Genomic DNA, 19,181 nt, shown 5'->3' on the forward strand with positions numbered 1-19,181 from the left:
CCCACACACAATGCAATCTCCTGGTCCTACAATCCCATTGTCCATTGGCCGAAGGAATTCGGCCCTGCATCATAACAAAAGGTCATAGGGTGATTCATACAGGTGGGCTGTGACGATTTCCAACAGCTCAGGTGGGTGGGAAACTGGGTTTCCCGCCGCATACCTGAGTATGTGTAAATAATAGAAATGGACATAAACTTCTTATGTCCATAACTATTCGCACGAGCGATTAATACGCTCCAAACCAACACCGGAATATTACTAATTAAATACTCTTCCGATGGGTACCAAACACTGCTGTATGATTCCTGTTAGACCCTTCGTACAATACAAAGAGGGATTCCTTTAAACAGGGACCTTCTATTTTAACCAGACTTTCAGAATCTATCAAGGTGACCATGATCTACAAACTACATTAATTGTGAACATTTGTAACGAATGAGTCGCACGCTACGACTACATAAACTCTACCGTAAATACGCATACCGCGCCTGCGAGTGCACGCTATCGCGGGTATGCGCCTTCACGGGAGAGCGTACGCATGCGCAGCGCGGACCAGTGTGCGGTGCAAATATGGCAACGTGCATAGAGACATTTTTCTGACTTTGACATTTCATGCCCGGGTGTTTCAGTGGGACCTGCTGAACAAATGGTCCGGGTCTCACCTGCACATGCACCGGAAAATAAGTCTATCTTCCAGAACCAGAATTTCTCTCCTGTGGTGGCTGCAAAGTTCTCACCTTCTAGAGGGACGCAGGTTCGGAATCCAGGATTGGGTCCTGCTGACCACAGATGCAAGTCTCCAAGGCTGGGGTGCAGTCACACAAGGAAGAAGTTTCCAGGGAAAATGGTCAAGCCAGGAATCTTGTCTCCACATAAATGTTCTGGAGTTAAGAGCCATTTACAACGGCCTTCTGCAAGCGAAAAGCTTTCTTCAAGGTCTACCTGTCCTGATTCAGTCGGGCAACATAACAGCGGTGGCGTACGTAAACCGCCAGGGCGGAATAAAGAGAAGAGCGGCAATTGCGGAGGCCACAAGAGTTCTCCGCTGGGCGGAACAGCACGTGAGCGCTCTGTCAGCAGTCTTCCTTCTGGGCGTGGATAACTGGGAAGCAGACTTCCTCAGCAGACATGATCTCCATCCAGGAGAGTGGGCCCTTCATCAAGAGGTATTTGCAGAAATTACAAGGTGTTGGGGAATTCCTCAAATAGACATGATGGCGTCTCGCCTCAACAAGAAGCTTCCGAGGTATTGTTCCAGGTCAAGGGACCCCCAAGCCAGTGCAGTGGACGCCCTGGTAACTCCGTGGGTGTTTCAGTCCGTGTATGTGTTCCCTCCACTTCCTCTCATTCCAAGAGTGTTGAGGATCATAAGACGAACAAGGGTTCAGGCAATACTCGTCGTTCCAGATTGGCCACGGAGGGCCTGGTATCCGGATCTTCAGGAATTGCTCATAGAAGATCCTTGGCCGCTTCCTCTCAGAGAGGACCTGTTCCTTGGCCGCTTCCTCTCAGAGAGGACCTGTTACTGCAGGGGCCATGCATATTTCCAGACTTACCGCGACTGCGTTTGACGGCGTTGAGGTTGAACGCCAAATCCTAGCTCGTAAGGCTAGAAAGGAGGTCACGGCAAAGCATTATCACCGTATTTGGAGAAAATATGTGTCGTGGTATGAAGCCAAAACAGCTCCTGCGGATGAGTTTCACTTGGGTCGTTTCCTCCATTTTTTGCAGGCAGGCGTGGCTGCAGGCCTGAAATTGGGTTCCATCAAAGTGCAGATTTCGGCTTTATCTATTTTCTTTCAAAAATAATTGGCCGCCCTTCCTGAGGTTCAGACTTTCATGAAGGGAGTGCTGCATATCCATCCTCCGATTGTGCCACCCGTGGCACCGTGGGATCTTGAAGTGGTGTTACAGTTTCTTATGTCTCACTGGTTTGAACCTTTGCGAAAGGTTGAGTTAAAGTTTCTCACTTGGAAAGTGGTCATGCATTTGGCCTTGGCGTCTGCCAGACGAGTGTCAGAATTGGCAGCTTTGTCTCACAAGAGCCCATATTTGATTTTTCATGTGGATAGAGCGGAATTGAGGACTCGTCAACAATTTCTGCCGAAGGTGGTTTCTTCGTTTCACATAAATCAACCTTTTGTGGTACCTGTGGCTACGGATGCTGTGGCAGTGCCAAAATCTCTTTGATGTCGTAAGAGCTTTAAAAATTTATGTCGCCAGAACGGCTCTTGTTAGGAAAACGGAGGCTCTGTTTGTCCTGTATGCTTCCAACAAGATTGGAAATCCTGCTTCCAAGCAGATTATTGCACGCTGGATTTGTAATACGATTCAGCACGCTCATTCTTCGGCTGGGTTGCCGTTGCCAAAGTTAGTAAAGGCCAATTCTACCAGGAAGGTGGGCTCATCTTGGGCGGCTGCCCGAGGGGTCTCGGCACTTCAACTTTGCCGAGCAGCTACGTGGTCGGGTTCAAACACTTTTTCCAAGTTCTACAAGTTTGATACCCTGGCTGAGGAGGACCTCATGTTAGCTCAATCGGTGCTCCAGAGTCGTCCGCACTCTCCCGCCCGGTCTGGAGCTTTGGTATAGACCCCATGGTCCTTTTGGAGTCCCCAGCATCCTCTAGGACGTAAGAGAAAATAGGATTTTAATACCTACCAGTAAATCCTTTTCTCCTAGTCCGTAGAGGATGCTGGGCGCCCATCCCAGTGCGTACTGTTACTTGCTGTTGTATTGTTGGTTGTTGTTTTCGGTTACACGACGGTTGGGTTATGTTCAGCTTGTTGCTGTTTTTTCGTTCATACTGTTATCTGGTATTCCTGCTAATCCAGTTGTACGGTGTGTTTGTGGTGTGAGCTGGTATGTATCTCACCCTTAGTTTAACAAAAATCCTTTTCCTCGAAATGTCCGTCTCCCCTGGGCACAGTTCCTATAACTGAGGTCTGGAGGAGGAGCATAGAGGGAGTAGCCAGTTCACACTCAGTAAAAGTCTTATAGTGTGCCCATGTCTCCTGCGGATCCCGTCTATACCCCATGGTCCTTTTGGAGTCCCCGGCATCCTCTACGGACTAGGAGAAAAGGATTTACTGGTAGGTATTAAAATCCTATTTTCTCTGCACATGTTATATATCTACCCCACCTGCAGTGCACATGGTTTTGCCCATTAGAGTTTTTGCAATCAACATTGAATTAGGCCCATTAACCAGCACAGCTGATCCTAGATTGCGTCTAAAGGCTATGGCTAATTAATACAGGCTACCAGTGAGTCAAATGTTTAGCTGGTAAAAGGTGATAGATTACACTTTATTGGAGTATGCAAACACCAGCGCAGTATGCCTTCATTAACTTTGCATTAGAGCTTTAGAAGAAAAAAAAAACATGTTTTGCAATACATTTCCAGAATTCCAATTCCTGATGATACTGTAATTGTGGTAAAGACCAATGTGTCATCTTTTGCTCAGGCTTGTTTTCAGAAATGGTGCTCTATAATTTTGTTTTTAAGGTCATTGTGATTTTTAGATCTGTCCCCATAGTAGAAACAAAGTAATTGTATATAGAGGCAAGAAGAAAAAAAAAACAGAAGACAAGAAATGCAAAAAAGAAAGAAAAAACACCTGTCTGCACATAGCTTACGGAATTTGTCATTGGTACCGCTGATCCTGGTGAATACCGAACTTAAAATTTGATTACATTTATTTAAGAAGGGTGAACTTGAGAAAAAAAGAAGCAAGGTCTAAAGGTTAAATTATTAGACCACTTTCCTTACACCCAAATCACATATACAGGTTGAGTATCCCTTATCCAAAATGCTTGGGACCAGAGGAATTTTGGATATCGGATTTTTCCGTATTTTGGAATAATTGCATACCATAATGAGATATCATGGTGATGGGACCTAAATCTAAGCACAGAATGCATTTATGTTACAAATACACTTTATACATCTAGCCTGATGGTAATTTTAGCAAATATTTTTTATAACTTTGTGCATTAAGCAAAGTGAGTGTACATTCACACAATTCATTTATGTTTCATATACACCTTATGCACACAGCCTGAAGGTCATTTAAAACAATATTTTTAATAACTTAGAGTATTAAACAAAGTCTGTGTACATTGAGCCATCAAAAAACAAAGGTTTCACTATCTCAGTCTCACTCAAAAAAGTCCGTATTTCGGAATATTCCGTATTTCGGAATATTTGGATATGGGATACTCAACCTGTATAGACTTCTAGTAAAAGCAAATAAACGTAAGAGCCAACTTTTGAAAATTATTGGATGTTCTCTAAATATTACTGACAAATGCCATGAATAGATATAGTTGCTGACAGCACAAATATTGGGGGTGCTCAAGCATCCACAGCAGTGTCAGACTGATACATAAAGGGCCCACCGGAAGAATGCCCACACTTGAGGGTGTGACCAACCTCTATAGGGAGTGTGACTAGCCACCATAAAGGCTTGGCTAAAGGGCCCTACACACTGGCAGATAAAATGCACGATATGAATGTTCTCGTTCATTAGTGAACGTGAACTCGTTCATATCGTGCAGTGTGTAGGCACCAACGATTAACGATGCGCGGCCCGCGCTCGTTAATCGTTGGTGACCCGTCGCTTATGCATGCAGGCCAATATGGACGAGATTGTCCATATTAGCGTGCAGTGCTCTGGAGCCGGGTAATGGGGGGAGTGAAGTTTCTTCACTCCCCCTGTCACTTCCCCCCCCCCCCCCCCCCCCGTATTCGCCGCTGGGCAGCTCGGGGGCTGATCGGTAAGTGTGTAGGGCCCATAAGAATTACAGAGTGCAAGGCTGGGTATGTGTGTGTCTGTATGTACTGTATATATATATATATATATATATATATATATATGTGTGTGTGTGTGTGTGTGTGTGTGTGTGTGTGTGTGTGTGTGTGTGTGTGTGTGTGTGTATATATATATCTATCTATCTAATCTATCTATCTTATTTTTTTTGTCACTAAAGTGCATTGCTATTATTAATATGCACTAGCAGTTTATACTGTGTGTATGTGTGTGTTCATGTATATATATATATATATATATATATATATATATATATACACACACACACACACACACACAGTCAGGTCCATAAATATTGGGACATCGACACAATTCTCATATTTTGGGCTCTATACACCACCACAATGGATTTGAAATGAAACAAGCAAGATGTGCTTTAACTGCAGACTTTCCGCTTTAATTTGAGGGAATTTACATCCAAATCAGGTGAACAGTGTAGGAATTACAACAGTTTCTATATGAGTCTCCTTTGTGTGTGATTGCATGCTTTGCTTTAGTGTTATCTATGGAGGTGCTTTTCTACACACTTGTACATTGACCTTAAAAATTTATATTTTTATATATTAGTAAGATGCAATATGATTTGCCATACCAGCTATTATCATAATTTCCATTATATAGATATACTGTATATACTGTACATCATCAAATCACACAGTGAGCAGGAAGGATTCCTTCTGAAGGAATGTTCTTGAGAAACTATTTCTTGCCTGCTTAAAGCATTGACTTCATAAAGAAAGGCAATGAACAATTACTTGAATGGAACATATTTGTTGTCTCAAGAGTATCCTAGCTCTGCCTCTGCAGCACAGGTTACAAGCTGAATGGGGGCTGGTAATGCTCACATAGATTCAGTAAATCTGAGTTCTGCTTCCACTTTTGTTCACATTCAAAAGTACATGTTGTTTTAATATTGCAGGGGCATTCCCTTAGCCCAACAGTTTCTCCCCAGAGAACACAAGAACTGTTAAGAAAAAAAAGTAATGGCATTTCTTAAAAATAAATACATTAGCAATCTAAGGCCTTAACAGCATGTGTGAAGACATGGAAAAGTAGAGATGAAGGAGGAACATGTGTAGTACAAAAAAGGTGATTTGTTGGGGTGTAGCTAGCAAGGGACTGAAGGGTAACAATGAGAGGATGACAAGTTGTTTAAGCTAATACCACGATAAGTGTGCAAGAACATCTACTGTATATACATTATATAATATATAGACACTGAAGTACTAAAATTGATGGGATAGTAGTATGTGAAAGTAATGGTAAGTGGTGCCACAATACTGTGATATCTTGGAAATGCCCAGACCTGCATCAGTTATAATCTTATATCTCATGAGTTTGAACACCAGCTAGACTGCTCATGGCAAGACGACATGAATTACCACCCACTGTGGACAGCACAGTGGCTGACTGTGGGTGCTATATCGGTATGCTTGAGCGGTATCTGCCCAAAATTGTCCATGGTAACAGACAAGCGACACTGACTCAAATCATATCCACATTCAATGCAGGAGGTCCCAGCAGGTCAGTGCAGCATTCTTTAGCTTACATAGGATAGAGTGTCACTATTAACACTACTACACTGGACACAGTACATCACCTGGGCTTGAGACATCACTAATTAGACCTTGGAGGACTGGCATCATGTGGCATGGCCCGATGAGCCACAGTTACAGTTGTTTTGGGCTGATTGTAGGGTTCCGGTGTGGCACAAGCCCCATGAGCTCATGGACCCCATTTTTCAACATGTCACCGTGCAGGCTGGTGGTGGTTCCGTAATGGTGTGAGGTATGTTCACATGGCATGGGTTAGTTCCACTAAACACATCATTGACTGGTAACTGCTACGTTGCATCATTTGATGACCATTTGCAGCCCTTCATGGACTTCTTGTACCCCCATAACGATGGAATATTCCAGCAGGATAATGTACTACCATATTCACTCTACGTGAACTTAATTGATCATTTATGGGATGTGGCAGAGAGTTCCATTCTCACCCATAATCTTGCACCTACAAATATTAGGGAGCTGTGATACACTCTCCAGATGGCATGGGTCAACATCTCTCCAGAGATTTTCCTTTTAGAACACCTCTCCAGAGGTCTTCCGTTTAATTGGGGAATTGATGCCACATTGGATTGCTGCACTTCATGGGTCTAGAGGTGTCCTACGATACTAAACACCTATCCTTTGGCACTTCAGTGTATATATACAAACTATATTATTAGATATTTTACTTACTAAATTAACAAAATATGGCAGAAAGGGTGACCTACTTAAGCTACAGACTACAGTTTGACACATCCTCTGAACCAACAGCTTTCCTACAGAAAGACCAGGTGGTGATCTGAGCCAAAGAGGTAGGAAAGAAAAGCTGCTGTCATATAATGATGCACAAAACATAAGCAGTAAATAAAGTGTAACTTTTATTAAATAATATTAAAACTCAAATGATTGCTTATCTGTTTAGAGCCTACTGTAGGTTATAGTAAGCACTTTTATAAGGAGTTAGATTACTCCAATATGAGTGCATTAAAGTTCAGACCTGAGCCAAGCAGAGGCCACCCTGCCAAAAAAAAATGCCCTGCTTACATCATCTCATTTGCTGATTTTGCTGCTTTCTGGAGCTATGATACAAATTCTCTAAATGTTGGAAAGGGCAAAGAAGATTGGCGCTAAATTAATGCAGGCTTATTTATTCATGAACAGAAAACAAAAATGATATCTCCACGTGTGATTAATATGTTCAGAGAATGTTCTAATTGATCCTTTTTTATAGTACAATAGCTCCGGTTTTTTTTCATGTCAGGTACAGCAAAACTGCTTTTCTACTTTATCTAGGTTCCATTAGATCCATATTTAATACATACAAGTAAACCATATACATAGAGGCTATAAGGTATTGGCTACATAAATAATTGGCAAGAAACAAAAATTAATTAAAAGTTAGAACCATGTTTAAAGAGTCAGTGGTACTAGCCTCCACCATCCAAAAACATGCATAGTATTTCACATTGTAAAGACAAACAATAAGTTTAACATGCAGCAGTATACATGTGTGGTGTTTGTAAAATATGTCAAAATACAGAGTTGGCTGGTTTAAACCAAATGGCTTTTAAAAAAAAAAAAAAAAAAAAACAACAACAATAAAAACCTCTGCGTTTTTTTAAAAATATACTGTGAATACAGGCACCACACTGTGACTTCTTAAAAAAAAGGCCTATTGTAAGGGAATCCCTAGTATTATTCCACATTCTTGTTGCTTGTGGTCTTCATCTAAGTAAGCTGAATCAATGCAGTAAATCACACACACAACAAAGATATAGGGAGGTGAATCAGATAAGAGAGGTGCTAAATCTGCCTAGCATCAAGCTTCTCCCCCAACATTCCCATAGGACAGGAAAAAAAAACACAGTTAACACTCAGTCTTAAAGAGTAAACAACACCAACACATAAAACGGAAAAATACCTCATGGTTTAATCTTCATATTTACTTTGATTCAAAACCTAATGTATTTCCCATTATTGAACAACTTCTGACTGCTCAATCATCTTCAGCTAGTGTAGAAAGATTTTTTTCTTCTTTTGGTTTAGTTCATTCGAAGCTTCGAAACAGTCTGGGAACTGAAAAGGCATCTAAACTAGTATTTTTATTCAAAATGTTTAATGCCAGTGACATATCCAGTGCTAATGCTGAACTCCTATTTTCGTGTTTGTGTGTTTCTCTGAAAAGTAATTTTGCATGTTTTATTTATATTTAGTCTAAAATTGGTTTTATTGAAAGATTTCAAATAAATCATATCAAAGCCTTATAACTTTGTTTTGTTAATTTGCATTAAAACATTGTTGATCAAGGTTTCTAATACATAGCAATGTTTCTCAGTGTTATAATAAACAGGATTAAAAAAAATTAATTAAATCAATGCAATAAAAAAATGGTTTAAACCAAAACATCCGCTTTAAACAGAAAAAAAGGCGTTTTTTTAAATTGTTTTTTTTTAAACTGTTTTTTTTTCCAACCCTGCAAAATGCCAACACCCCCCGAAAAAACAAAAACCCAATCACCTCTAAAAAAAAAAATGACCAACTTGGCCCCTATCTCGCTGGCATTGCAGGCTGTGTCTACTTAAACTGCCTTCCAACAACATCTAATGGGTGCAGGCTTGGAGAAGTTAGATACGTACACCTTAACCCATTCCGTTGCATAACTATTGTCAGTGCCTCACAATAATAAGACTGTCTTCCCACCCAGACCACCATGTACCTAGAAGGGAACCACAGTTTCTAGGGACTTAAAATAGTATGGAAGAATTGGTCTCCATGCAGACATTCCGAACAATAGCCCACGAAGCACTCAAATATGAAGTAATGTCTCTCAAACACAAATTCACTTCTCTTGAATAATGATCAACAGTGCAACAGCTTCATGATAGGAGGCTTCCCTAACCACAGAACATCATGGCTCTGACCACCACCATATTTAAAAACTAATAATGCATGGATACATTAACAATGCTGAAACATGTCAACAAAAATATATCTCACAACTTTGACAGATACAGTATAATATATATATATATATATATATATATATATATATATGTGTGTGTGTGTGTACATCAATATCTGTCTGTATAAGCTAACTCTTGTGTTCATACAGGTGCGCAGGTGAATGCATCATTGGCCAGAGCTCGAAAGCTTAGTTTTGGCCAGTATGATAATGATACACCAGATCCACAGTATGCTAGATATGTATGGAAGAAATCTCCAGAGCAAGATTCAACATCCAGGTCATTTACAGTGATGAGGCAATCCCAGTCAAAAGAGGTATTCATGTTTAATTGATTGCCTTGCCCTGTATCTACTTATACAGAATACATTTTTGCATATTCTGCTTTACAATTGCCTCGTATTTCACAGAATGTCACTGGTTGCAACTATTTGTGTTTGGTGAAAAAGTGTGATAGTGATCTATCAAACGGTTGAACAAAGGTAAGCTCTGTGAGCCAACTCTGCAGCAGAGCCTGCTCCTGATTAGACTCCTTATTGCAACAGCACAGTTTTATTAATATTCGTGTGCAGATACCTCTACTTGAATTGCCCCTCTCCTCCTCTATTCTTACTGCAAGCGGAACCTAGGAGTTTGTTTGGTGTTGCTGTAGCAATAGTATATGAGGACACATCTGTTGGCTGATAATGGAACTTCAGAGCAGTCAGACTGGCCAAAAACTGTTACACAGTGCTGGACTGGATAAAGCTGGAGGAATAGCCAAAATAATCATCTGTAGTAGAAAGGATAAAAAATGGAGAGCCGCAGAGAAGGTACCAAAAGAGCAAACATATAGTAAAGTTAAAACTGACTGGATCATACTGAGTAAACAATGGCATTTACAGGAATGATGGAGACTAGGATATGAGACCTACAGTAATACTGTACTCGGACAAAGTTTGGATCTCAGGTTGCTTAAAAAGGATGGGTTGTTTGAATTTGGCAATAGTCATGATACAAGAAGATAATTGATGCGAGCATAAGTCCCAGAGAGTGCTGCTCACCTGTCTTTATGGTACAGTGTGAGACAATTTGCATAGTGGAAGAGTGGGAGTCAGATTTGCCAGACTCCATAAGAGCACATTGAGTTCACACAACATGTTCTTGGGTACTTCCAGTTGGCTAGCGGGTGACCACAGCAATTATTTGATTAGTTTGTTTTGGGATAAAAGACGCCCGACGCTAGCTGAATTGCATGGGACCCGGTGGCTCACTCTTGTCAGGCATCTCACGCAGCGTGGTGTACTGAAGCTACATGTATGAGGACACATCTGTATATCAACAGCAGCCACCTAAAATACTAATGAGGAGAAGCATCACAGAACACTGAATATAGGCCCTCATTCCGAGTTGTTCGCTCGGTATTTTTCATCGCATCGCAATGAAAATCCGCTTAGTACGCATGCGCAATGTTCGCACTGCGACTGCGCCAAGTAACTTTACTATGTAGAAAGTAATTTTACTCACGGCTTTTTCATCGCTCCGGCGATCGTAATGTGATTGACAGGAAATGGGTGTTACTGGGCGGAAACACGGCGTTTCAGGGGCGTGTGGCTGAAAACGCTACCGTTTCCGGAAAAAACGCAGGAGTGGCCGGAGAAACGGTGGGAGTGCCTGGGCGAACGCTGGGTGTGTTTGTGACGTCAACCAGGAACGACAAGCACTGAACTGATCGCACAGGCAGAGTAAGTCTGAAGCTACTCTGAAACTGCTAAGTAGTTAGTAATCGCAATATTGCGAATACATCGGTCGCAATTTTAAGAAGCTAAGATTCACTCCATAGTACAAAGTTCTATTTAATTTTAATTAGTAAATTATATTTTGTGCTGGTTAAGCTCTTTAAAATCGAGTAGAAGTTAATGGGGAAATATATGCCCTATTTTAGCTAGCATAATTGATACTCAAAATTACACATTGCATATTTTATATTTCTCTAAATGTTGGCATACAGAAATCTTATCATAGACCTGTAGTTACCAGTGGTGTGGACTTTTACCTACTGTGGGTGTGATATATTTTCGTAACTATCATAATATGTCACAAGCATTCATTTCAGTGTTTTTTTTGTTTGTTTTTTACAGGAGACATTTTCTAGTTTCCAGGGGGATTTTGATGAAGTAGATAACCCCTTCAGCTGTGCAAAAAATGGGAATGAAGTTGTTCCACCTACTCCAGCTTTTCCTATTTCACCGGAAACACCTTATGGTGAGCATAAATTTAGCGATAGTACCTATAGCCAAAGAATTGAGGTAGAAAATCACTATGTCTAAGTTGTTTTTTTTCTTTGTTTCAGTGCGAACACCTCCAAATTATAATCAAATGTTTGAGGCAGGCCATCAGTTTTGTAACCCTACAGATATGTATAAAACCGAGCATGGTAAGAAAATGCGTTACTTTATTTATATGCTTTTTTAGCAAATGCCAGATTTTGGTTACAATTGTCTCTTGTGAAAGAATAAGAATGTTTGTCTCTTTGTATGTGTGCGAAGTTGATAGGTCTGAGAGCTCCAAATACCTGTTTAAATAAATATACTGTACACTAAAAAATTATATTATAACTAACATACACTGATATGTGTAAGTGGACATCTCTTTTTTTATATTATTATTATGTGTTTATATCCACTTTACATATATCCATTAATTTTCTCCAAAATTAAAAATAATATATACAGTATCTATGTATATCTTCTACAGTGTTTGCTAGTACATCTCTCTTAGAATTAGCCCTGTCAACTTTTCTCCCATAACACATGGGATCCGGGGTAAATTCCCGATCCCATGCATTATCGCGGCTCCAAAGGTTCCTTATTGAAGATTATGCTTCGGGTGCCTTAGGAAACATAATCCCCACCCTGAAGCATAAACCCCAATAAGTGCAGTGGGCTCAGGGCTAATTGCATATCCCCGGGTGAATCCATTAACTGTGATGTATTACCACAGCTAATTGGATACCTGTCTTTATCCATATTTAAGCAAGAAAAGTATCAGCAAATTCAACAGTGCTCTACTGTAATATTACAGTTGGGCTTAATATAGGTTCTAATGTTTTATATACTGTTCTAAAAAAACAAACTATAGTAATGACCTTATTTGTCCACTCTCCCCTAGGCACAGGCAGATATTTTTTTTTAATCACAATACTTGGATACATGCTCAATCTGTCTCCTTTATCTCAATGCTGTGTAGGAAATGGCAACAAAAAAAGCAACTTATTTCAGAGAAAAATATAAAACATTCATACTGTAGCAAATGGGTCATGAATACATTAACCAGCATGACAAAAGATACCAATTACGGTTTAAAACACAGTTGCTTGAACAATGTGCTACATACGTTTTTATGGTAATGTGTTAGGATTCTAACATGTTAAGCATATCATATAATCTGTACATTTAAAAACACAATGTTGAGTGGACAGTATGTGGAGTGAGTGCTTGTTAAAAATGTTTGAGAAGAAGCCTATTAATTGTTTACAGAGTGTGTGCATGATAAATTGCTACAGGTTGGGTATGGGATGCAAATACGAGCAACTAAATAAACCATGACCCTTACTTTCCCCCTAACCCTTCCTTCTCGCAGCCTAACCCTAACCCTCCCTCCCCACAGCCTTACCCTAACCCTCCTTCCCTGCAGCCTAACCATCCCACTAGTGACTAACCCTACCCCCGCAGCGTAACCCTAAAACTTGCCGGCATACTTAAATTCGGGATTCCGGTCTTCTGACAGCCAGCATTCTGTATGTTGGGATGCCAACTACATCACTTTGTTTGTGTAATGTACTTTGGTGTAATAACTCTTGTTTTATATGTGAGCTGATTTAGTAGGTCCTGCTGAGCTTGGCATGCTGCATCACTGTAATCACGTCCACCACAATTTGTTCTTTTTTATATTTCCTAGTAATCCATTTCTCGATCGTGCCTTTATTTTATTACCATGCTATTCAATTATCTAATGGGTTTTTACTATTATACCATATGCTAAAAGCAATAGTTCATCCAAGGCAGACATGATTGGAAACCTAAAGTGTAACATAATTACTCTGGTTAATATAGTGGGACGATAAATCAAGGTTTCTAATAAAGGTTTCTTTTATCCGTCCACATGGTAGTTTCTCCTTTTACACCTTAAGGGCAGTATTACCTCCAAATGGGTACTATAACATAGAAGCAAAGAATACTAACTTAAGAAAGGGATTTTTTTTGTATAAAACAATTAAAACACACCATAAAATGAAGGTGGAATGAAAAGAATCATATCACCTGAGCAGCAATGCACGGTCGTTTGGATGCCATCCAGGAGACAGAGATACCCTTTTTAATGCAGATGTTATAAGAAAAAGGTCAGGGACTCTTAAGACCAGGCATGTCCAAACTGCGGCCCTCCAGCTGTTGAGAAACTACACATCCCAGCATGCCCTGACACAGCTTTAGCATTCTCTGACAGCTGGAGGGCCGCAGTTTGGACATGCCTGCTTTAGACCAACATATTGCGACTTGTAATAAGCCTTTATCAAGGTAGGGGCACCTTGTTGTGTCGTTATGTAAACTTGGAGTACTGTGTTGCATGATGTGTACTCGTAGCCCTACAATGTGACATAATGGGAACTAGGGCATTACCATGGTGCATAAAATTATTTAGGGCAATTTGTTGCTGTGGAGAGGTGTCTCTTTAGAAGCATTAGGTCATGGGTCCCTTCAGAATATTGCTATGGGGCCCAAAACGTTCTGGCTACACCCCGGCCACTGATATTACAAATTATGATTTTACAAGCATTTGTATTGATGCTTTTATTAAATGTATTAAAGGGTAAGATCTGTTGGTTGCAGTGATACTCTGTACACATATTTACATCAATACCTACATGTATAGTTGGGTGCATATGTTGCAGCTGTTTAAAAAGCCCCTGATAGGGGGGCGTGGCTTGCTGCCTAACTGACCTGACGTGTCCCAGGGGAGCTCCTGCAAAAGCCTGCACATTAACCCCTTTATTGGCGGTCCACCCGTGATTTACTGTCACCCAGCGCTTTATTGTCCCATCCCTAAGCCTAGGCATTCGGAGAGGGAGAGCTGCGGAGCTGGAGAACAGGTTTTTCCTGTTCTTACAGGTTGCGGCCTTCCCCCTGTTTTGAAGCCGGTACCTCAATTTTAGAAGCATTCCGGCCGGACAACTGAACGGTGCGAGAGCCGTGCGGGCGCGAACAGCCCTAACTGCCAACACTCACCCCTTCTTCAGACCGCTGCCGAGAGCCGAGAAGACACAGTCGAGTCCCCGGAGCCGGGAGCTGAGCGCCGAGTGGAGCCGCGGAGGTGCCCGTGAGTATCCGGTGCCTGGGAAGTCAGTGACATCAACTGGGACCGGGGACCCCTGGGCTGACATACTCCAGTGCAAAGGCTCAGTGACAGCGGCTATCTTGGAGGAGGCAAGGAGGATCTGTTTAGGTAGTGCTGCTTCTCAGTGATCCCTCTCCTGTACTCCATCAAGGTAGAGGGCACCAGCCCTTTTCAGCCTGTCATTCTGCTGACCTCACACTCCTCAGTGCCTCCCTGGATATCTATAAGCCTCTATACTGCAGACCCTGGCTGCTGGCTGGTCCAGGCTGGGAGTTTTGAGATGTGGAGCTGGGGAAGGCCCATAGCACTTGCGCCCCCACTTTGATCTTATACATACAATCTGGCCTTCTAGGATGGTGCCGCCTTGCGACCATTACTAACAAATGCAGTGCCTATGATGCAACTTCACCATGAGGATATGGCCTTCTAACACCGTGTCTACCTCACCTTCGCTTCCTGCCTGAGTAATCATTTGCTAAGGTTGCTTCATTCATCTATATGATCTACTAATCCCCCCTGGGTCTTATCGACATGCCTCCGAAAAAACAAAGGGGTCTAAATCTGCTCCGCAAGTACATTTCTTTGGACTGTCCTCCTCTGGTACTAAGCCCCGTTCCTCCCTTCCCTCGTCTAGTCAGACTCAAACGTCTCAAACAACTTCATCAAGCCTATACAATTTGGCTAACGTCGCACAAGTTGATATGGATTCACTGGATGGTCCGGTTACGCTACGTTCTATCCACTCCATGGTAGCCTCATTCAAGTCTGATATTTCGGCTGAGCTTAAATCTAACATCCAATCTCTTCGCTCTGACATCTTTGAAATTGGTAACAGGACAGACCATATCGAGCATAAGATGGAGGAGCTGGTCGCATCGCACAATGATCTAATCACCGCACACGACTCTCTCCTAGAGGAAGTCGCCTACATCCGCGAGAAAACTACGGATTTAGAGGATCGCTCACGTAGAAACAACATCAAAATAAGAGGCATCCGTGACGCTGTTTCTAATGCGGACCTATATGACTACGCCACCAGCCTCTTTAAAAAATTGTTGCCAGATGCTTCCCTATCTGACCTTTTGATCGACAGGATCCATAGACTTCCGAAATCAAGACAAGCACCTGCTCAAGCCTCACGTGATACCCTTCTCAGAGTCCATTTTTTTCTACATTAAAGAGAAGATCTTGCGTGCAGCGATGCCTTCCTCACCTACAGCGACTTGCCTAGATTCTCTTCAACTTTTCCCGGACCTGTCCCCAGCAACTCTGGCCAAAAGGCGTTCCTTTTACGCTATTGCGTCAGCCTTAAGGAAAGCTACGGTCCAATATAAATGGGGATTCCCTACTAAGCTGATAGTACTGCGTAATGGTACTACCGCTATTATCAACACCCCTGAAGATGGGCCTACAATCCTGAAAAACTGGGACATTCCTCTTGATATGCAACCCACTCCCTCAGCTACATCACCGAAACGAATCGCCCCAGAATGGACATTGGTTCCGGGCTGAAGCTTACCTTGTAATACTCATAAGTTAGCTATTGTTTAGCTTTTTCTTTTTCCAAGTTTATCTGTGTTCACATGATTATTGCCTTCTAGGCTTTGTTATTTACTCTATATTCCCAATGTTCTGGCTACTTTTATGCCGAGATAGAATTGTTATTGCTTCTTGTTTTACTTGCATTGCAAATGTCTTCCCTTCATTTTGAGATGACCTTGTTTTTCTTTTTTTCTTCTGTTTACAATTAACTACTAACTATGCTCTGGTTTGGAAGCGGCGGTGTGTATTTTTGGCCAACCCGCCGTCCACGCGTATCTGCCCGTCACGATACTCGTGTGACGGTGTCTCTATCTCCTCTATGGATACTATATCTGTTTTTTTCCCCTGTTTTGATTTTTGCTCTGTTTCCTTTTTTTTATGTCCTTTTCTTTATTGATGCCGACATTGCTCCTTTTTTTTTTGAAGAGCTATGTAGTTGTTTATTGTACTTTGACACAATTGCTACTAATGCTTTCCGCTGTGCTGTGTACCACTCTGTCATACCCTCCCCCATGGCCACATTTTTAAGTCTTAATGTCAAAGGGCTCAACTCACCCAGCAAGAGGCGTTTGGCTCTGAAATACTTTGCTGACCAAAAGGCGGATGTGGTGGCTGTACAGGAATCACACTTTCCGTTGCACTCTCCCCCACAATTCTCCAATACCAATTACCCAGTTTATTATATCTCTTGTGGACCATTTAAAAGAAATGAAGTTACTATACTATTTCATAAATCGTGTCCTTTTCAATTGGAGGATAAGTGGGTAGACGGCAATGGCAGGTATCTGATTCTAGTGGGGAAATTGCGAACTAGATATGTTACTTTGGTCTCCCTCTATGCCCCTAATTCCAATCAGCCCCAGTTCCTAAAAACCTTTTTTCAAAAGTTGTATAGTATCAGGAAAGGTGCGACCTTTCTTATGGGTGATTTTAACTTGGCTCCTCATTTAGACAAATCTTCGAATCTTGACAAACAGTCTGCCAATGCGGCCAAATCTCTAGCCTCCTTCTTTTCACACTTACTGACTGAATTTGATCTATATGACACTTGGAGAGTCAGGAATATTGGTGCCAGAGACTAAACGTTTTATTAGTCAGTGCACAGATCCTATTCTAGGATCGACTTACTCCTAACGGATAAATGGACATTGCAATCAATTCCTACCGTTAAAATATTGCCGATCTCGTGGTCTGACCATGCACCTTTAATTTGGCCCTGGTCATACAAACCGACTAACTCCCCTCCTCGCCCTTGGAGGTTGCGGGAATATATTTTGAGAGATGAGGACGGAGTCTCAATATTACGAGAGGCCTTGTCTTCTTATCTGGAAACCAATAGTCCTGCCAATACCTCTATTTCCAATCACTGGTGTGCCCTTAAGGCAGTCCTGAGAGGAGCCGCTATCCATGCTTCGGCTCATATAACGCGCCGTTCCTGGGAAGTCCAATTGGCTTATGAGTTGGCGTGACGTCTTTAGAAAATAAATATAAGCAGTCCCCCACGTATGATTCCATACTTGCGTCCCTGACTGAATAGTCTGTACCTCTCACATGTCCAAAGAGCAGTCTCCACCTTAAACCAGAAATATTACACACTGGGCAATACAGCTGGTAAACTATTGGTGTGGAAACTTAGAGGGAAAAATCTTATTAACAGAATTAAAAACTTGTCTGACCCAGATGGATCACTGTCCCTGAACCCTAAGGATATTGCAAACCAATTTGCTTCATACTATAGGAAGCTATATAACCTTAAACATGACCCCCTCACCCCCCAACCTTCATTACAGCTTACACGGTCCTTCCTAGACTCCATTAATTTACCTTCCATCTCCCCCGATGACACCTCCGTGCTTTGTACTCCCTGGACTGAGGATAAAATTCGTACCTCTCTGAAAGTCCTCAAAAGGGACAAAGCCCCCGGTCCAGATGGGTTTATTAATCTCTCTTATATTATAATAATAATAATAATTTTATTTATATAGCGCTCTTTCTCCAATAGGACTCAAGGCGCTTAACAGATACACAACATAATATAGTACAGAAAATAATGAAGTACATTTTCATAAAATACAGAAGCATGAAGATACTAAAGGGACATTATGGAAATGCTTGAGTAAACAGGAAAGTCTTGAGTCTACTTTTGAAGGATTCTATAGTTGGGGCCTCTCGCACTGTGCGGGGAAGTGAGTTCCATAGAGTCGGAGCCGCATGACTAAAAGCTTGACCCCCAGATGAATTACGGTAGATTCTAGGTACTGCTAAAAGTCCTTCATCTATAGATCGCAGTAATCGAGTGGGGCAGTATGGGGTCAGAAGCTGTTTCAGGTACCTTGGGCCCTGGTCATGTAATGCTTTTGAACTCAGTAAGACAATCTTGAAGATGATTCGCCATCTTATAGGCAGCCAGTGAAGGGAGTAGAGGATGGGTGTTACGTGGCTAGAACGGGGCTGGTTGGTTAACAGCCTGGCAGCTGTGTTTTGCATTACTTTTCAAGATTCACTCTCCCCACTTCTTAATCTGTTCACCAATCCTTTCCCTGGAGAAATGTTAGATGCACAGGTGATCACGATTCTCTAGCCTGGCAAGAACCCGTCTCTCTGCACAAATTATAGACCCATAGCACTTTTAAACACAGATATTAAGCTGTATGACATACTGATTGCAAACAGACTGAATCCGTTGATACCCACTTTGTTACATCAAGACCAGGTGGGTTTCACTATCGGTCGCTAAGTTCCTGATAATACCAGGAGAGTATTCTCTCTTCTAGAAGCTCACTCCGCGTTTCAGGAGCCCATGCTACTGCTTTCTCTTGACGCGGAGAAAGCTTTCGACAGGATTCATTGGCTATATATGTCCGAAGTTCTAGCCAGGTTTGGGTTCTCGGGTCAATTCTTGCAAAATATTCTCCGTTTATACA

At 41.7% G+C, this 19,181-nt stretch overlaps 1 protein-coding gene across 3 annotated transcripts in view; it reads left to right on the forward strand.

The window, feature by feature from the left end:
- TNS3 (tensin 3) overlaps positions 1-19,181 on the forward strand; it is a 1,058,399-nt gene that overhangs the window by 861,967 nt on the left and 177,251 nt on the right. For all 3 annotated transcript variants that reach the window (XM_063922694.1, XM_063922695.1, XM_063922696.1), the window contains 3 exons: positions 9,493-9,659; positions 11,463-11,586; positions 11,675-11,758. In XM_063922694.1, the coding sequence (XP_063778764.1) occupies positions 9,493-9,659; positions 11,463-11,586; positions 11,675-11,758 (375 nt within the window). The remainder of the gene's footprint in view (positions 1-9,492; positions 9,660-11,462; positions 11,587-11,674; positions 11,759-19,181) is intronic.

This window comes from Pseudophryne corroboree, chromosome 5 (assembly GCF_028390025.1).
Source record: "Pseudophryne corroboree isolate aPseCor3 chromosome 5, aPseCor3.hap2, whole genome shotgun sequence".
Classification (NCBI taxonomy): Eukaryota; Metazoa; Chordata; class Amphibia; order Anura; family Myobatrachidae; genus Pseudophryne; species Pseudophryne corroboree.